Source organism: Capricornis sumatraensis, chromosome 11, assembly GCF_032405125.1.
Source record: "Capricornis sumatraensis isolate serow.1 chromosome 11, serow.2, whole genome shotgun sequence".
Lineage (NCBI taxonomy): Eukaryota > Metazoa > Chordata > Mammalia > Artiodactyla > Bovidae > Capricornis > Capricornis sumatraensis.
In genome coordinates this window covers 10,576,240-10,593,591 of record NC_091079.1, presented here as the reverse complement: position 1 = coordinate 10,593,591, position 17,352 = coordinate 10,576,240, and the positions used below count along the sequence as shown (strand labels likewise).

At 39.4% G+C, this 17,352-nt stretch overlaps 1 protein-coding gene across 1 annotated transcript in view; it reads right to left on the bottom strand.

The window, feature by feature from the left end:
- The window catches only part of COL9A1 (collagen type IX alpha 1 chain), an 86,899-nt gene that overhangs the window by 30,060 nt on the left and 39,487 nt on the right, over window positions 1-17,352 (bottom strand). Inside the window, 11 exon segments of the mRNA XM_068983543.1 lie at window positions 1,910-1,963; window positions 2,068-2,121; window positions 3,149-3,193; window positions 4,260-4,313; window positions 5,104-5,157; window positions 5,284-5,337; window positions 5,452-5,505; window positions 7,061-7,114; window positions 9,706-9,759; window positions 11,056-11,109; window positions 16,715-16,768. Coding sequence (XP_068839644.1) covers window positions 1,910-1,963; window positions 2,068-2,121; window positions 3,149-3,193; window positions 4,260-4,313; window positions 5,104-5,157; window positions 5,284-5,337; window positions 5,452-5,505; window positions 7,061-7,114; window positions 9,706-9,759; window positions 11,056-11,109; window positions 16,715-16,768 — 585 coding nt within the window.

The following is a 17,352-nucleotide window of genomic DNA, read 5'->3' as shown; positions in this document are numbered from 1 at the left end:
ATGAAACACCGTCCCCAACCCATCTCCTTCTGCAGCCCAGCTTAAGTCCATCGGTTTCTACACCCCATAACCCGGAGCTGGGGATGGGCCAAGCCCCCTCCACCAGCGAGGCTTCTGTTTAGTGTGTGGTCCCGCCATCATCAGGGGCCCACCATCTGCAAGGGGGTCCTGCCATCAGCAGTACTGTACTCAATTTTCTGCTCTATAACACAAATATGACACATTCCAGTCCAATTTTCTACAGCTCCAGCACCTCTCCCCCACAGTGTTCAATCTGCCTGTGATTTTAGAAATGCGATTGAGCTCTGACCTCATTCCTTTGTCAACTTAGGGAAAGTATTTTAATTAGAAATTCACAGACTTCCAGCAACAGAGGAGAAAAGGGAAGTGAGGCGTGAGGGGCAGGAGCTAGCTTGTTTGGCTGCAGAGAAACCTCCTGATAGAAGCTCCAGTCTCAACTGGGATATTTCACTTTTCTGAAGCACGAAAATCCTCACTCACATGCTCAAGAAACGCTCTTAAAAATGTAATGGTGGTGTACCTATGGCTGATTCTTGTTGGTGTAGACAGAAAACCACAAAATTCTGCAAAGCAATTATCCTTCGATCAAAAAAATAAATAAAGTGGGAAAAAAAGCAACAATGATGCCTGGAAACAGTTCTGTGTCCTCACTTGGAGTTGTTTCTGTTACCCAGCAGGCTTTGAAAACAAAAACTTAAAATGAAGACAAGGAAGAATCGTTTAAAGTTAAAATTGAGTGTATCAGTTCCTCTCTAAGGGTTAAGGTCACTCTCTAAGATCACTAGGAATGTATCTAGTGAGAAAATGTGCATAGCTATATTTGCTGCAAAATAAATGCACAAACTCACACTGAAAGAAGCGTGGCAGGTTCTCAAAAGATGAACATAGAGTTACTGCATGACCCAGAAACTCCTCTCCTATACAGGTACCCAAAAGAAGTAAAACAAGTCTGCGCAAAAAAGTCTACATTTTCTACCTGTAGAAAAATGCTCATAGCAGCATTATTCGTAAGGACCAAAAAGTGGAAATAATCCAAATGCCCATCAATGGCTGAATGGATGAATAAAATAAGGTATGTCTATAGAACTGAATGGACATGAGTTTGAGTAAGCTCCAGGAGTTGGTGATGGACAGGGAGGCCTGGTGTCCTGCAGTCCATGGGGTCGCAAAGAGTCAGACATGACTAAGTGACTGAACTGAACTGAACTGATAGAATTGAACGTTATCTGACAATAAAAAGGAATGAAGTACTGATACATGGTGAAGAACTACATAGAAGATACATAGAACCGTGAAGCATTATGCTGAGAGAAGCCAGTCATTAAAAAATCCACATATTGCATGATTCTATTTACATGAAATTTCCAGAACAGGCAAATCCATAGAAAGTGGATGAGTGGTTTTCTAGTGTTAAAAGGGAAGGGGGGGAGATGTTAAATCTTCAAGTGGATCTGAAGTTTCTTTCTGAGGTGATGAAAACACTTTAAAACAGACTGTGGTGAGCAGGCTGCACAGGTCTGCAAATGTACTAGCCTCAATGGATTGTACACTTTAAATGGGTGACTTATATAGTATATGAATAATATCTCAGTAGAGCTGTTTTATATTACGGTAAAATACTTCCTTCAACATGGGATGAGAGTAGAACGGGTCATCATGTTTCTTTTTTAAAATATTTCATCTTTATTTCCACTTTCTGGAGAAAAAAGCGTATTGTATATCTAAATAGCATTCCTGTTTCATTGGTTAATCTGGATTAGCAAATGTCAGAAGGCATTTGTGGATGAGTGACTGGAGGAATGAATAAAGGAAGAAAGGAGGGAGGGAAGGAGGGAGGAGGGAGCAGGGGAGGCAGTCTGGGAGGGGTCTGCAGAGAAGGAATACTCACAGAAAGGCCCCGGGGTCCTCGGGGTCCCACTTCTCCGGGCGGCCCCTGGCGGCCCTGTTATGAAGAAGGCAGGCAGAGAAAGAGTTAAACTCCCTAACCCTTTGCTTCGCCATGACTACAGGTTACTAGGCCTGAAAAGGGAACTTAGGACATCTTACCGGTTTGCCAGAATTCCCCAATTGACCGGGCTTCCCTGGAGCACCTGTGTTACCCTGAAGGTAGAAAACAGTAATTCAGACTAATTCAGAAAGTAAATAAGCAGAATGATCAACCTGACTTGTGCAGACCGGGTCTTTCCTATACTTACACAGCATTAACTTCCTGATTTTACACTGAGAACTTGGGAGAATGAAAGCTCTCTTGGTGTATACATCAAAGTTCTTTAGATTTAGGATACTGTTTTGTCATTGCTGGAAGTATGATAAGGTGTCAAAAATGTTAAAAAGTCAAATGTCAAAAAAGGAAGGTCTTTAGCCAGACAAAAATAAGAGAGGTTTTTCTTTTTTTACAATATTAGTTATATATGCCTTTCTTTATCATTTCCACCTCAAATACACTTCTTTGAGCCATTTGAACCTAACAGTGACACCACTAAAATTGTAAAGGATCATGCCAGCATGAGGAAACAAGGGATGTGCCAGCAAGCTCCGGGGAAAGCAGGTATCTGGGATGCCATCTCCACCATCAATTGCTCATGGTCTGCTACTGGGGGGGCACCTCAGCCCAAGATTGTCTGGGCCATTATGACTGAAAGGCTGGAGCCATGTAATCCAATCATGACCAATTTCAACATTAGTCACAGTGTACCTGTTTTATTTAAAGTAAAGCTATATTTTGCAAATTTTTCTTTTAACTATTATTTTTAAGTGCTTGCATATAAGCACCTAACACTGATTATTCTGTGAACAATATGCCTAATATCTTTAAGTTTCAGCTAAATCATCTTAATATTAATTGACAAAACCTCTGTGGCTTAATAATACCTTCCCTATTTTAAGTGGTAAAGAGCAATGAAACCTCTGTTTTATAATGGCAAAGGATGACTCTTTCAAGAAGGAAGTCTGATCAGTAACACTTTGTCAAAGTACTCTTTCTGCAGCTGCAGTTCTCTTTGATTTCCCCTTAAGGTCAAATATAAATTCAAAGGCAGGTTGGAACTATTTTAAATGATAAACAAAATAGATCAGTAAAAGAATAAAAGTAGAGAAAAATATTAATTGCAAAGTTTTCATCTTTTACCTTTTCACCGGCAACACCCTTTGCACCAGGAATTCCAGGTATACCCTGAAAGAATGTACATGGAACATGTGTTCAATCACCTCATCTGACAACCAGTGAGATGCCAAGCCCACTGCACACTGCCAAGGGGCTGAGGGCATCATGACAACCTCAAAGCTGCAGTGTAGGGGAGAGTCTCCCTAGATTCCCAATTCTGAACTTACAGACCTATCCACAGTATCCACAAGCCACAGACTATAGACCTATCCACAAGCTACAGACCTATCCACAAGCCATGAGACTTTGGCTTGTTATGTCTGAACACCCTGGAAGCAAATTCTAGCTCTAAACTAACGTTACTTTTTAAGGATGAACTTCCAAATTAGAATCTGGTACTATTTTCAGGTCAACAGGAACTCTTCCTGGCATGATTTCATGTATAGAATACAAAACAGGAACCTGTCAATAAAGCTCAGCTGCAAGTAGAAAAACAGAATGGCAGGAAAATCCTGGGCCTAACTGAGATTTGGTGCTATCTGGAGGCCTAATATTCTCTGATTATTTTTAAAGTGTCAGATATCATAATAAACCAGAGGACAGTCCTCAACATTACCAAGTAGCTCCTTTAACTTGAAATATGTGCCTCCAAAGAGCCAAGAAAACACATGGGATAATCTATATGAACTTCCTGCCACAGTAATGCAGGAAAACACCAATCTGAATAATTCAAAATAGCACACAATCTGAAGATGAAATCTTATAGCTCACATGGTTCCCCAAACATACTCTCAACCTTATGGCTCAACCCTGGTCCTAGGGCTTCAGAACTAGTTAAAGTAGGAGGAAGTATAAAGCCCAGACCACAGCTCAGGGCTGGTGAAATGATATAAAGAAAATTGAGTGAACTAAACAGAGGAATGGATGTAAAAGATAAAGTTAAATCTTAGTGTGGTTATCGGAGAAATAACTAGTTATTCAGAGAAAAAGTACAAAAATGTACAACTGTAAAAACACAAAATTAAAGCATCTTTTCTTCCCCAGAACTTATCAAAACATGCATGTTTCTACTCCAAATGCATATGTTCAAAATATGTATATAAACCAATCAACATTTAAATACTCAAATACTTACAGGTAACCCCTGCAAACCTGCTTCACCAGGAGGCCCGGGTTTCCCTGGTTCCCCCTGAAAAAAACAGTTTTTGTTGATCCTGTATGAACTATTGTCTTTCTTTTAAGAAAAGGAAAGACAAAACCCGTCTAAGCAAAAGGGTTATCTGCATAGCTGACCTTACGTGCACTTTTATAATGCGACCTTGCTCAGGATGGGAAGGTGGAATAGGACTTAGGGTGGAAATGCCATCAAAATATGTGATTTCCTTCTGCCTATGTTCATCAACAAGGCAGTTTTACTGAGCTTCTGAAAATAAGCAAACATTCTTTTTGTTTTTTGTGCTTTTTTAATTGAAGTATAGTTGATCTACAATGTTGCATTAATTTCTGCTGTACAACAAAATGACTAATATACATATATGTAGATTCTTTTTAATATTCTCTTCCATTATGGCTTATCCCAGGAGACTGGATATAGTTCCCTGTGCTATGGAGTAGGATCTCATTGTTTATCTATTCCATATATACTAGTTTGCATCCACCAACCCCAAACTGCTAGTTCTTCCCTCCCCCGTGGCAACCACAAGTCTGTTCTCCATGTCTGTGGGTCTGTTTCTGGCTGGCAGATAAGTTCATTTGTGCCATATTTTAGATCCCACATGTAAGTGATATTATATGGTATTTGCCTTTCTCTTTCTGACTTCTAAGAAGTATTTTGAATTGACCCTTGATGTAAAAAACCAGAAGGAGGGAAAAAAGCCGAAGCCGGCTCAATAAATGTCCCAGTGACATAGTGATGGAAGCTCCTTGGCGGGCCAGGGCGGAGACCACCCCATCGCCTTGAGACTAAACTGCACGGCTACCTTTGTTCCCGGCATTCCAGGTATCCCGTCACGGCCATCCACACCTGGCAAGCCCTAAAGATGCACAAAGAAACACAGTGTCCCTTAGAAACACATCCCTCTTCCTGTCATTATTTTGTAAAGTTTTATTACAATAACCACTTTGAAGAATGAGCTTGATGACTACAGCTCAGGACTTACCGTGTCCCCTTTGGGCCCAGGGAGACCAGGAATTCCTGGAGAACCTTGAGGCCCCTGCAGGGCAGAGGGAGGAGACAGAACAGAGACAGTTACCTCGTGTACTTAGGTCACGTCAAGGAGATCCACACGACCTCCATGCTGGCGGTGATTAACGCGGATTCGACTCACTCTGTCTCCCTTGGGACCTATTTCTCCTGGAGGTCCTCGCTGTCCTTGGTCACCCTGCACGAAAATAAAATTGTGTTCATATGAGCAGAAGTAACTTATTGATAGGCTTTTGAAATGATAAAATTCTATCCAAATTATCTTACATTGCTCTTTCATCTCAATGGCTTTGATTTATCATGGATGCCTCAAGAAACATTTTTATAAAAACTATATTGTCCTAAAAATTGATATTACCATAAAGATCACCAAGACTTACATGTCAATTGATTTCACTGTAAATTCATAATGCTTCTGCACTCATTGGATAAATAGGTATAATAAAATCAAGGTCCACACTGCAGGTAGCCTTGACATCAGGAACTTTGTCCACACATCCTCTAGCTTCACTGACTATCATGGTGGGTTGAGGTTTGGATGAGGTGCTAACCTTTTCTCTGTATTTTACTTACTTTCCAAGTCAATAACAATGATTTCTGTCAGAACTATCCAGCTGATGCTGATACATGATCAGGCGCTAACAGATGAGAGGACGTGTCTTCCTAAAACATGGCTTTGGTTGAATTGCTGAGCTGCTCTGAAACCTCAAACAGCTTCTGATTGCTACCAGATCACTTACGATTGCCCGGATTGGCATAAAACATTCCATAACGTGCTTCTACCTTGTCTATTCCAGCTCATCTTCTAACAGGAGCTCCACACTCAGGCAGTGGCAGCCCTACAGCAGCACGCCCCCATCACCCCAACAGGGCTGCTCCCCACCTGCCCTCGCTGCTCTATCCCACCTCACACATGTTTGCAGGTCCACCTCCCTCTAAGGTCTGCTTGGCACACCATGTCTGCAGCTTGATCTTATGATGTTATCCTCCAATTACATTCTTTCTTTCCCCTTGGACCTTGACAGTTGGGAAATTCTATTTCACTTACACTTTTTCTACTTTTTAATGTGGTATGAGTGAGTATCAGTGAACCATTTTTTGGTTTATTTACTTCCAGAAAAGGTGTGAGGCAGTCCACAATAAGGACACATCTACACATGGCCATTAAAATATCAAATAATGAGATCAGAAATCATGCGCACAGAGATGTTATGGGAAGGGAGGTGGGAGGGGGATTCATGTTTGGAAACACATGTAAGAATTAAAGATTTTAAAATTAAAAAATAAATAAATAAATAAATAAAATACCAGAGCAATAAAAAATAAATAAATAAAAAATAAAAAAATCAAAAAAAAGAAATCATACGAGAGGAAAAGCATAGAACTACTCAAGAAATTAAAGTGAGAGTTACTGTGACTCCTGACATCCTGGCAACCAGAGTGAAAGGGAAAAACACAGCAAGAACAAAAAACAAACAAACAATTTGATTAAACTTATGAGAAAAACAAGACCCATGTCAAGTCAGAAGAACATTTCTCTGTACAAAAGAAAAAATAAAGGTGCTTGACTTAATTTTTAAAATTTTAATAAATATGAAAACTATTGCCCATTTTTCCACTTGATTCATATATAAACAATACCTGCACACATACATATATATATTAATAGCAAAAAATCTACCACTGATCATTGCTTAAAAAATCTATCAGTGGATCCCATGAAAAGTACTTACTGGTGCACCAGGGAGCCCTTGAGGCCCAGGTTCTCCATCTAAGCCCCGAGCGCCCTGCAAATAAACAAGACAATGAAAATGAACTTGAGATCAGTGATGCATGCTAAGGGTACTTCAGTTTGTCTAAAGAATTTCAACAGCCAGATAAGAAAGAGGCTTTGTGTCTTGTGGTGCAGTATATACTGATATTCATCAGTGAAACCAAGGAGTATTTAATCAGAAACCTCAGTGGTGAAAACACTGGTTTACATCTTCTCATTCCATCAAAAGTACTACACCCAATCTTTGATACCACCTTGGATATCCTAAATGAACAAACACAACACCCACTCCTAATTGCTGATGTGAGCTACTTACTGAGAGAACCTGGAAAGCCTATTGGGAAGGTTTGATTTTCATGCTCTGGGGTTCCCAGGACCCCTGTGGGAATTCATTGCTGATGAAGACCAAGGCGCCACCTAAATAACAGTTGCCCTGGACCCTGCAGCTGCCACACCCAGGAGAGAGATTTCCATGACTCTGGATTCCCACCCAGATTTAGAATCAGGACTCCAGACTTGTGATTTGGAGGAAGAAACTGCAAAAAGGATGTGAGCATCCCCTCCTCCACCCTGAGTAAACAGTAGGTTCAGTTTGTGTAAAGTGAATTGATCTGTTTTCTCCATAATAGCTTCACCCTACCAAGTGATGCTGGCTAAAAACTACAGAGCTTTATAAATCTAATTATCCTGAAGTTATCTCTGACTTCTTTATCTGTGGTACACATCCCCTCCTTATTTTCATTATAAGGATCAAAACATGATTTCAAAACAAAAATATGGGGATTTCAGTGCTCTCCATCTACGCTACATGGCAAAATACAGCCCCCTCCCCTTGTTGAAATCTTTTTCTCATTTACCACTTGTATGAGAAGGCAGATGGGCACTTGAAGAGAATAATCCCTCTCCTAATGAACAGGCTTGGGAGAAGGAGATGATGAAAGAAATTTTAAAAAAAAATTCAGAAAGGTATTGGGTAGATATTAAGCCAAGAAAACCAGGTGGATGGTGTCTGCATTAAGGATTAAAAATTAGAAACCTTTGATAGAAGGTTCAGACATGGGTAGAATCAAAGAAGAAGCAGAGATACCTACAGAGCCTTGAAAGTCTTTCATCCCTAAAAACTGGAATAGAGCAGAAGGTGTTCCCCATCCACCAAGAAGGAAGAGGGTTGGGAGACCTGAAAAAGCCTTTGAATTCATAGCTCGTGTTGCCGGGAGGTAGCAGAGCCGGCCCTCGTATTACAGAAAGGCTTTGATGCCTCTCTCTCTTCCTCTCTCTCTCTCATTGCTGTTCAGCGCCAGCTCAGACCCAAACTGCTGTTACTAGGTAACCACTGCATGGGTCTGAGTTCACCAGAAGAGCGTTTTCCTTTTTACTGAAAGCGATCTGACCACAGTCAGAGGCAACGAGAAAATTCTGAAAACTACCAAGTAGCAAAATACCTCAAATAAAGAGCCTATCAACAACGGTAACTGGTTCCGAAATAAGGGCCACATATTTTAGGAGATGAGTTAAACCCAGAAAACAAGCAAAAGCCTGGGTATCCGCAACTTCAAAATAAATGGGATTTATAACGTAGTAAAAGAACAGCATTGACAAAATGTGACCTAAGGTAGCATGAATACAGAAATATAAAAATATGGTTTTAAAAACACAGTGCTTTTAGAGAAGAAATGCTCCACAGGAGATGGAAGAGAGAGCCAAGTACAATGAGAAAACCTAAAGAGACAGAGAAAAAGTTGGAAGAAAATGACACTGAAGGAGTTATTCACTGAATTATAACTCAATGAATTGCTTATTCACAAAGCAACTCCTTCCACCCACAAAACTGTGCATGTATTTTCTTAGAAAGTTGGAGCTCTTTTACTGAGCGCCTGCAGCGTGCACATTTTCCTTTTCTGGTTGTGAATGACAGGCTGTGTGCTTCTGTCTAGAGCAACAAAGGATTAGTTTCAGAGGTTTTGTGAAGAATAAGGTGAGGGTCAGACGGGGTCATGGGCAACGTGCCTTCTTCCTAACTTTCTGGAGCCCTACAAATGGGTTTTCTTAATAGACTTTCTAAAAAAGTGCAGACGGTTTTCTTAAAATCCGAGAGGTTAGACACACTCCGTCACTCATGTAAACACACACACACACAGAGCAAGAAACATTTCTGAGCTCGTCATGAAGGTTCAAGTTTGAGCTGTTTTGCTATCCACCTAGCCAAGCAGTCCCTGCCCTGCCCTCTCCACCAATGACAACGCCTCCTGGCCAGGCATTCTGCCTCCCCCACCCTTCTCCACTCTCCTCCGCCTCTGCCCTGCACCCCAGGTACTGTGTCAGTCTCAACTACTGACAATGACAAGATATGACATCCAACAGCCTGCTTACTCCTGCTTACCCTCAATAACTTAAGATACACGGTCAGTACATAACAAATATCCTGTGGATGACTCATTTCTATCATCTATGTTTATAACAGAAATGTTAAGAACCTAACCGAACTTCTACAAAGCACCCAATAAGAAATAAAAAGTGATGTTGTTGAAGAAAAGATATTCTGAAATGGCCCCAAACATAAACATTTATGTGTTTTTATTTTGATGACCAGCATCATCATCTTACCTTTTCTCCTTTCTCGCCAGCTACGCCGGTGATGCCTCTCAAACCTTGAGCTCCCTTGAAAAGTAAACAAAACGAGAGAGAAGTACATTCTTTGAGCTGAAGCACATATGCTTTGATGTCATCACAAAAGCTGATCCAGAAGAAGGATGCTATCATAACCAAAGGTAACAATGAGAAGAGAGACACGCTTTCCTAATTTAGAAGAAAAATCCAAAAGGAATTCTGCTGATGGTAAAACTCTTTTTTTTAAATTCTGGAGACTTATATAAATCTGGAATTGGAATAATGACTGAACACAAAAAGAAAATACCATTAGCATAAAAGAATTATGATAAAGTATTTGACTTTTAACTCACACACAGAATTCACTGCCACCTTTGCCTTCTCTGTGGTTTGTAACTTGGTTACATGTCACAGGTAGTGATTTTAAACCTTGGAGTAACTTTTCCCCACCAATATATGCCATCCAAGGCAATTAGGCTCCCAAGGTAGCCCAGGAAAGCTTCTTCCTATAGATATAGCTGGGGTCTCCATCAACCACTCGCCATCACTCTTTGTTACACTGTTTCTACAATAAAAGATACTCTGAATTCTGTTAGGGGCAGTAGGAACCCATCTTATCCCTTCTCGGGCATAGCAGTGGGTAATCCTCAAACTGAGCATGCAGGGTGTTATTTCTAGAATCCGCTTCAATCCTGAATGTTACCATTCTAGACTTCTGGCCCCACAGCTGTAGGGATCCAGAAACAGATGCTGTAGACATGCTGCCTGGGAAACAACAGGGGGAGACACGCCATCGGGAAAGCGGGCTGGCCACTTCCAGACAACTTGCTAACTGTCCACACTGGCTTAGGACAAACAGGCTCTAGGCCAGTCATTTCCCTGTGTTCTCACTGTCCCTACAACCAGCTCTGTTTTACATCCTGGTCAGTCCCAGTCTAGTCTCTGTAGAGCAGTTAGGAATGGCCTGAAATATACATTCAAGATGATCCAGCTCAGGACACAAAATGAGATGTGGCCAAATCAGATTAAAGAGGCTCCCTTATTGACTGTGGCTCACTTACTGACTCTGAACATAAATCAAAAAGAATTCCAGAAATATTTGGGTCAATAGCAGAGACATGGGAATGACATGTATTATCTCTCAAGGAGAGCTTTTGCATAAATATTCCAAAAAGCATACTTTTTACAAATCTGTGTGTTCCTTGACAGATGCTGTTTTTTATATAAAAAGTGAAAAAACTGAATTTTACAGAAATATTTTTGCGTGTCCTCTCCCAAACTGCAGAAGTAATGATATCCTCCGGTGACCACTGGGGTCACGCAGCGTAAGACTGAAAAATACTTAACCGGAGGTCCTTGAGCTCCAACTTCTCCCAGTCCACCCTGGTCCCCTTCTTCACCCTGAAAAGCAACACAGAGTAGGGCATCAAATGCTATTCCAGGAATTGACCTGAAGTGGGCTCAGTCTGACTCTGCATCCCCTGAATTAGTCTATTATACTTTCTTAAATCATTTTATGAGTAATCCATATTAATCGAAGACTATTCAGAAAATACAAACAAGTATAGCATTAAAGTCACCCCAATCCCACTTTTCAACTATAAACACCAGTAACATTTTAGATGCTATCCTTTCCAAAATTTTTCTAAAGACGGAGAGAGGAGGAGAGGGAGGGAGGAAGAGACAGACACAGAGACACAGAGGAAGGGTGTGTATGCATTTAGGAACTGTGTGTGTGTGTGTGTGTGTGTGTTGTGGGTGTATTATTAGGGAAGTGTGACCACACTACACAAACTTTTCCATAAACTATATTTCTATTATGATTTTCATTTTAATTTTTTTATTACAGTTTTCATACCATGCACCATTTTTTAATTTATTTAAATCAGTCTTTTCTTCCATGACTTCTACCTTTGGTGTCACCCTTAGAAAAGCCTTATCTGTCTCCCAAAAATAAATAAATATTCATCTATATATATTTTCTTCTAGTAATTTTATATATATCATTTAATTTCTTATGTAGAAATCAATTATCAGTAATTTATTTTTATGTAAACATAAAGTAGAAATCTCTTTTTTCCTTCTTGTTGTTGTTATTAAGCCATGTCTGACTCTTTGTGACTCCATGGACTGTAGCACGCCAGGCTTCCCTGTCCCTCACTGCCTCCCAGAGTTTGCTCAAGTTCATGTCCTTTGAACCAGTGATGTCATCCAACCATCTCATCCTCTGCCTCTTCTCCTTTTGCCTTCAATCTTTTCCAGCATCATTCTTTTTTTTAATAATAAATTTAACAGTTTATTAATTATCCATTTTTAATTTTTTTAGATTTTTAAACATTTTTAACTGGAGGACAATTGCTTTACAATATTATGTTAGTTTCTGTCATATATCAACATGACTCAGCCATAAGTATACATATGTCCCCTCCCTCTTTTTTTAATATAAATTTATTTATTTTAATTGGAGGCTAATTACTTTCAAGAACACGAGCATCAGTCTTTTCTAATGAGTCGGCTCTTCGCATCAGGTAGCCACAGTGTTGGAGCTTCAGCTTCAGCATCAGTCCTTCCAATGAATATTCAGGGTTGATTTCCTGTAGGATGGACTGGTTTGATCTCCTCACTGTCCAAGAGACTCTCAAGAGTCTTTTCCAGCATCACAGTGTGAAAGCATCAGTTATTTGACACCCAGTCTTCTTTATGGTCCAACACTCACATCCATACATGACTACTGAAAAGACCATAGCTTTCACTAGATGGACCTTTGTTGGCAAAGTGATGACTTTGTTTTTTAATACGCTGTCTAGGTTTGTCACAGCTTTCCTTCCAAGGAGCGAGCATCTTCTATTTTCAGGGCTGCAGTTACCATCTGCAGTGATTTTAGAGCCCAAGGAGAGAAAATCTGTCATTACTTCCCCTTTTTCCCCTTCTACTTTCCTTCTTACTGGCACTCCATTCAATATCATTTACTGAATAATAAATTCTCCCCACATAGGTTGGAAAATTCATCTTTAACATATATTAAATTGATAAATATACTTGTTTGTGGACTTCCTATTAAGCTCTACTGGTTTACTATACGATGTTGTCAATACCACAACATTTTAATTATTGAGATTCTATAATATATTTTAATCTTTGGTTGGGAGAATTTATTTACTCTTTTTTTAATTTAAATTTATTTATTTTAGTTCAGTCGCTTAGTCGTGTCCGACTCTTTGCGACCCCATGAATTGCTGCACGCCAGGCCTCCCTGTCCATCACCGACTCCTGGAGTTCACTCAGATTCACGTCCATCGAGTCAGTGATGCCATCCAGCCATCTCATCCTCAGTCGTCCCCTTCTCCTCCTGCCCACAATCCCTCCCAGCATCAAAGTCTTTTCCAATGAGTCAACTCTTCACATGAGGTGGCCAAAGTACTGGAGTTTCAGCTTTAGCATCATTCCTTCCAAAGAAATCCCAGGGCTGATCTCCTTCAGAATGGACTGGTTGGATCTCCTTGCAGTCCAAGGGACTCTCAAGAGTCTTCTCCAACACCACAGTTCAAAAGCATCAATTCTTCGGCGCTCAGCCTTCTTCACAGTCCAACTCTCACATCCATACATGACCACAGGAAAAACCATGGCCTTGACTAGACGGACCTTAGTCGGCAACTTTACAATATTGTTTTGGTTTTGCCATACATCAACAAGAATCCGCCACGGGTGTACACGTGTTCCCCATCCTGAACCCCCCTCCCTCCTCCCTCCCCGTACCATTTACTCTTCTTTTTCATTTACAGTTACTCTTATTTTTCAGGTTTTCCTAAATGTATGTACCCTTCGACATGAACTTTAGAACTGTTGGGCAGCTCTTCACCAAAAAAGGCTGCTTGCTTTGTATTAGAACCTCATTAAATTAGCAGATTATATAGAGAAACAATCTTTACAATACTGAATCTTTCCATTGTGGAACTCAGTATATCTTCTGATTTGATCAAAATGTTTCCTTTTTCTTTCCATCACTAAAATTTTGTTCTTTTCTTCAAATTGAATACTTGAGTGTGTTCTAAGGTATTTTGACTATCTGGTGGCTACTACCAACGGACTCTTCTTTCATCATGTTTTTTAACTATTCCTTTGACTTTTTATATCAGTTATATGATCTCTGATACATGTGTTTTTACTTTATTTATCTATTTGGCTGTACCAGGTTTTAGCTGCAGCATGTGAGATCTAGCTCCTTGTCGAGGGATCAAATTCAGGCTCCTTGAATAGCACTGGGCCCTGGGACTGGACCCCCAGGGCAGTCCCACTGATATATTTTTAAATGTTAGGATATTCTAAACAGAAATCCAAGTACTACTATTTCTTACAGAAAGATTACTTTATGGACTCTGAGAAAGTCATTTTTTCTTTGACTAGGATTTTGCTTTTTATAATAGATACACTACCCTACATTTCCTATGGTAACAAATAACTTAAATTGTGAAGTTAGTTATTAGAAAAATATCTTAATTTTTAATATATGTACATAATAGTAGATTTAAAATCCAATTCTATTGTTTATTACATGCTTCAATTCACTCATTTTCTTGTTCCACAGGCTGCAACTTTGTATTTGGATTTTTTTTTTTCACACATACACAAAGAAATACCAAAAAAAATTAGTAGCAGTATTAATATGGAACATCTGGCCACACAAAGCAAAGAACTAGGCTATACCTAAATCATTTACACTTCATTTCTGAATAAACTCTAAGAGTCTTTTATAGTGGATTTTTGTTAGTTCATGGAGTGGATAATCAAAACATGTATAATTAAATACTACTTGTATTTTCCCACCTAAGTATAAAAACAACATTGATTATAATTTTTCATTAGCAGAGCTTGGGGTATTTTCCTAATGATTCTTGTTAAAATGTAGAGTAACATAGTTGATTTAAATATTTTACCAACAGGTGAATAGCACACAGTAACTAATCAATAACCATAAAGCTAAATGACAAATTTAGGAATAGCAATTTATTATCATTTTACTGAAAGTTTTTTTTTGATGGTTCATTCTTAGATTCATAACCAATTTTTTTTAATATTCATTAACTAATTTGTGGAGTAAATTCAACGCAGAATTGTGAATCTGAAAGCAAACTTCAAGACCCTAGTGTTAATTCTTCATCATTCTGTTTTCAGTTCACAACTAAATGCATCCATTAGCCCTTTCAGGTTTCATTTTTCAAGGAGTTATATTATCTTCATAGATCAATTTTCAAAGACAGCCACTGAAAGTTTAAGTGACATATGTATGTGAAATAAAGGAACAGTCAACAATTTTAATTATGGAAAGTTTTTTCATGAAAATTTTGGCCAGTTGCCTAACACACCAAGAATTTTGCAGGTTCCCCACTTAAGAAGTCCAGATAACTAGCTTGCATAGGTCTCAAAAATACTAGTTTCCTGGGTGAGTAGAGAGACCTCTGATTGACTATTTCATTCCCAAACCCCATGGGATGGGGGAGTGGAAGTTTCCCAAAGAGAAAGGGTCACCAAAAAAAAAAAAGAGAAAAGGATACAGGGCATCAAAACAGCAGAAGTCCACTAAATCTGCTTTACTATACATACTACCTCAAGGTGTCTTTCAGTGTGGTTTAATATTGGGTTTCTGTGGTTAGATGATATTTTATTATATGGATATGTCATACTTAAATTAGCCACATCAGACATATTTATTCATTTCTGTGCACTTAGCAGGACTTCCCTGGTAGCTCAGATGGTAAAGCGTCTGTCTACAATGCAGGAGACCTGGGTTCGACCCCTGGGTCGGGAAGATCCACTGGAGAAAGAAATGGCAATCCACTCCAGTCACTTAGAACAAATCCTGGCACATGACAGGGATTAATAAATATTTGTTGATTTTTTTGTTACAAATTTAAAAATTCAATGGAGGAACGGGCACACAGAAAAACATCCAAAGTACTTGATGTTTTTATAATCTTCTCCAATTTGTCATCAAGAATCCACCTGTGATATGCCAGATGAATAAAATGGCTCAACTATTCAGAGCCTAAGTAATAAAAAACTTTTAAAATGTAAGTTCACACTGTAATAAGATACAGGAAATTGGTTTATTTATCTTCATTATCTGAGATTGTTCAATAGTTTTTCCTAAGGAATTCAAGAATATTAGTGCCTGAAGATATTAAAAAATCTCTTCTCAAGCTCTTAACCTCAAAAGACAGACTTCTGCCACCCTGTAAAGGTGTAAATGGACATATTCAACAAAGTCTAGATGACCCACATTAATAAGAACGGTTTGACTTTGTAAAAATATGCAATTTACAGGGACAAATATTCTACCATATAAGAAGTCAAATTCTTAATTACTTTAAGGCGATTTCATCCCGGTGGACGAAGAAAGACAAATAGATCACCTTACTTTAAATTTCAGCCTTGCAGGACACGCTAGCTCCACTATAAGTTGTGCTGTGGATTCCAAGTTTCTACCCAAAAAACAATATAAGTGCTATTGCTAACTTCCAGATGACTCAAAGCCTAAGTTATATTGAAATGAAGTCAGAAACAAACAAAAATTATTTCAGAACTTGAGAAGCTATAAGCCAGTTATCAACTTCCCTGTCTGCTTGTCTCAGCAACACTTGTCATAAAATTTTACACTTGTTATAAAATTTTGTCTAGTGGAGTGGAACAACCAGCTTGAATAACATTTGACTATCAAAAGCCTCAAGGAAAAGAGCTGAGTGTTATTGATTAGAAAAGGAAAGCGAGGGCCAGCAACACGGGAAGGAATGAAAGTGTGTGGTGCTTTCTTTGTTCTTTTTTTGTAACTGAACAACCTTAGGATATGATGCTTAGTCAGAATATTGATGCATCTACTGAGAACTTGTCAATCATCACTGGAAAAGGAAGGGGCAAAAATCATGCTTTGTTATTCTTTATAAGCCCTTACAATGAAAGTCATTACAACCTCTTAATCACAATGTACCCACTAAATATTCCTTGTCCTTACCTTGTGACCTTGTCTTCCAGGTTCACCAATCTCTCCTTTAGCTCCTTTATGACCCTAACAAATGCAAAAATACATAAGTAAAGAAATAAATAAATGTGTTGGATTTGACACAGAAAGTGGTCAGGTGGCTCATAAAGTGACCTTGCTCCCCTAAATGCAAGTCAACGTGCTGCTAAGAGAAAAGGTTATGTCACAAAGAAATGACAGCCTTAGAAGAATTTCAAAACACCATGTGTGCTACACAAGCATATATAATAGGTATCAGTTTCAGTTAGCAAACTCTCTCCTGGAATAGCAAATTCTCCATTACCCAGGTCAGTAACTAGATAATGACATTGCCTGCAGGTGTCTAGATCCCTTCTTCCCCAACTTCCTCTCACAGCTGGGTCTCCTCCAACATCAGCAACTCGTTCTCCAGAGGTGGACCGCTGATCCACCAGACCAGCTGCCCCCTGCTCTCCGGAGCCTCCTCTGAAAACCCTCTTCCTCCTCTGCACCCATGGCCTTACTCGAGGCAGAAGAAGGGCTTCCCCAGATGTACAACTTTCTGCCCCTTCTTGTGCACAGTTTAAGTACAAATTCAGTTCAGTTCAGTCATTCAGTCATGTCCAACTCTTTGTGGCCCCATGGACTGCAGC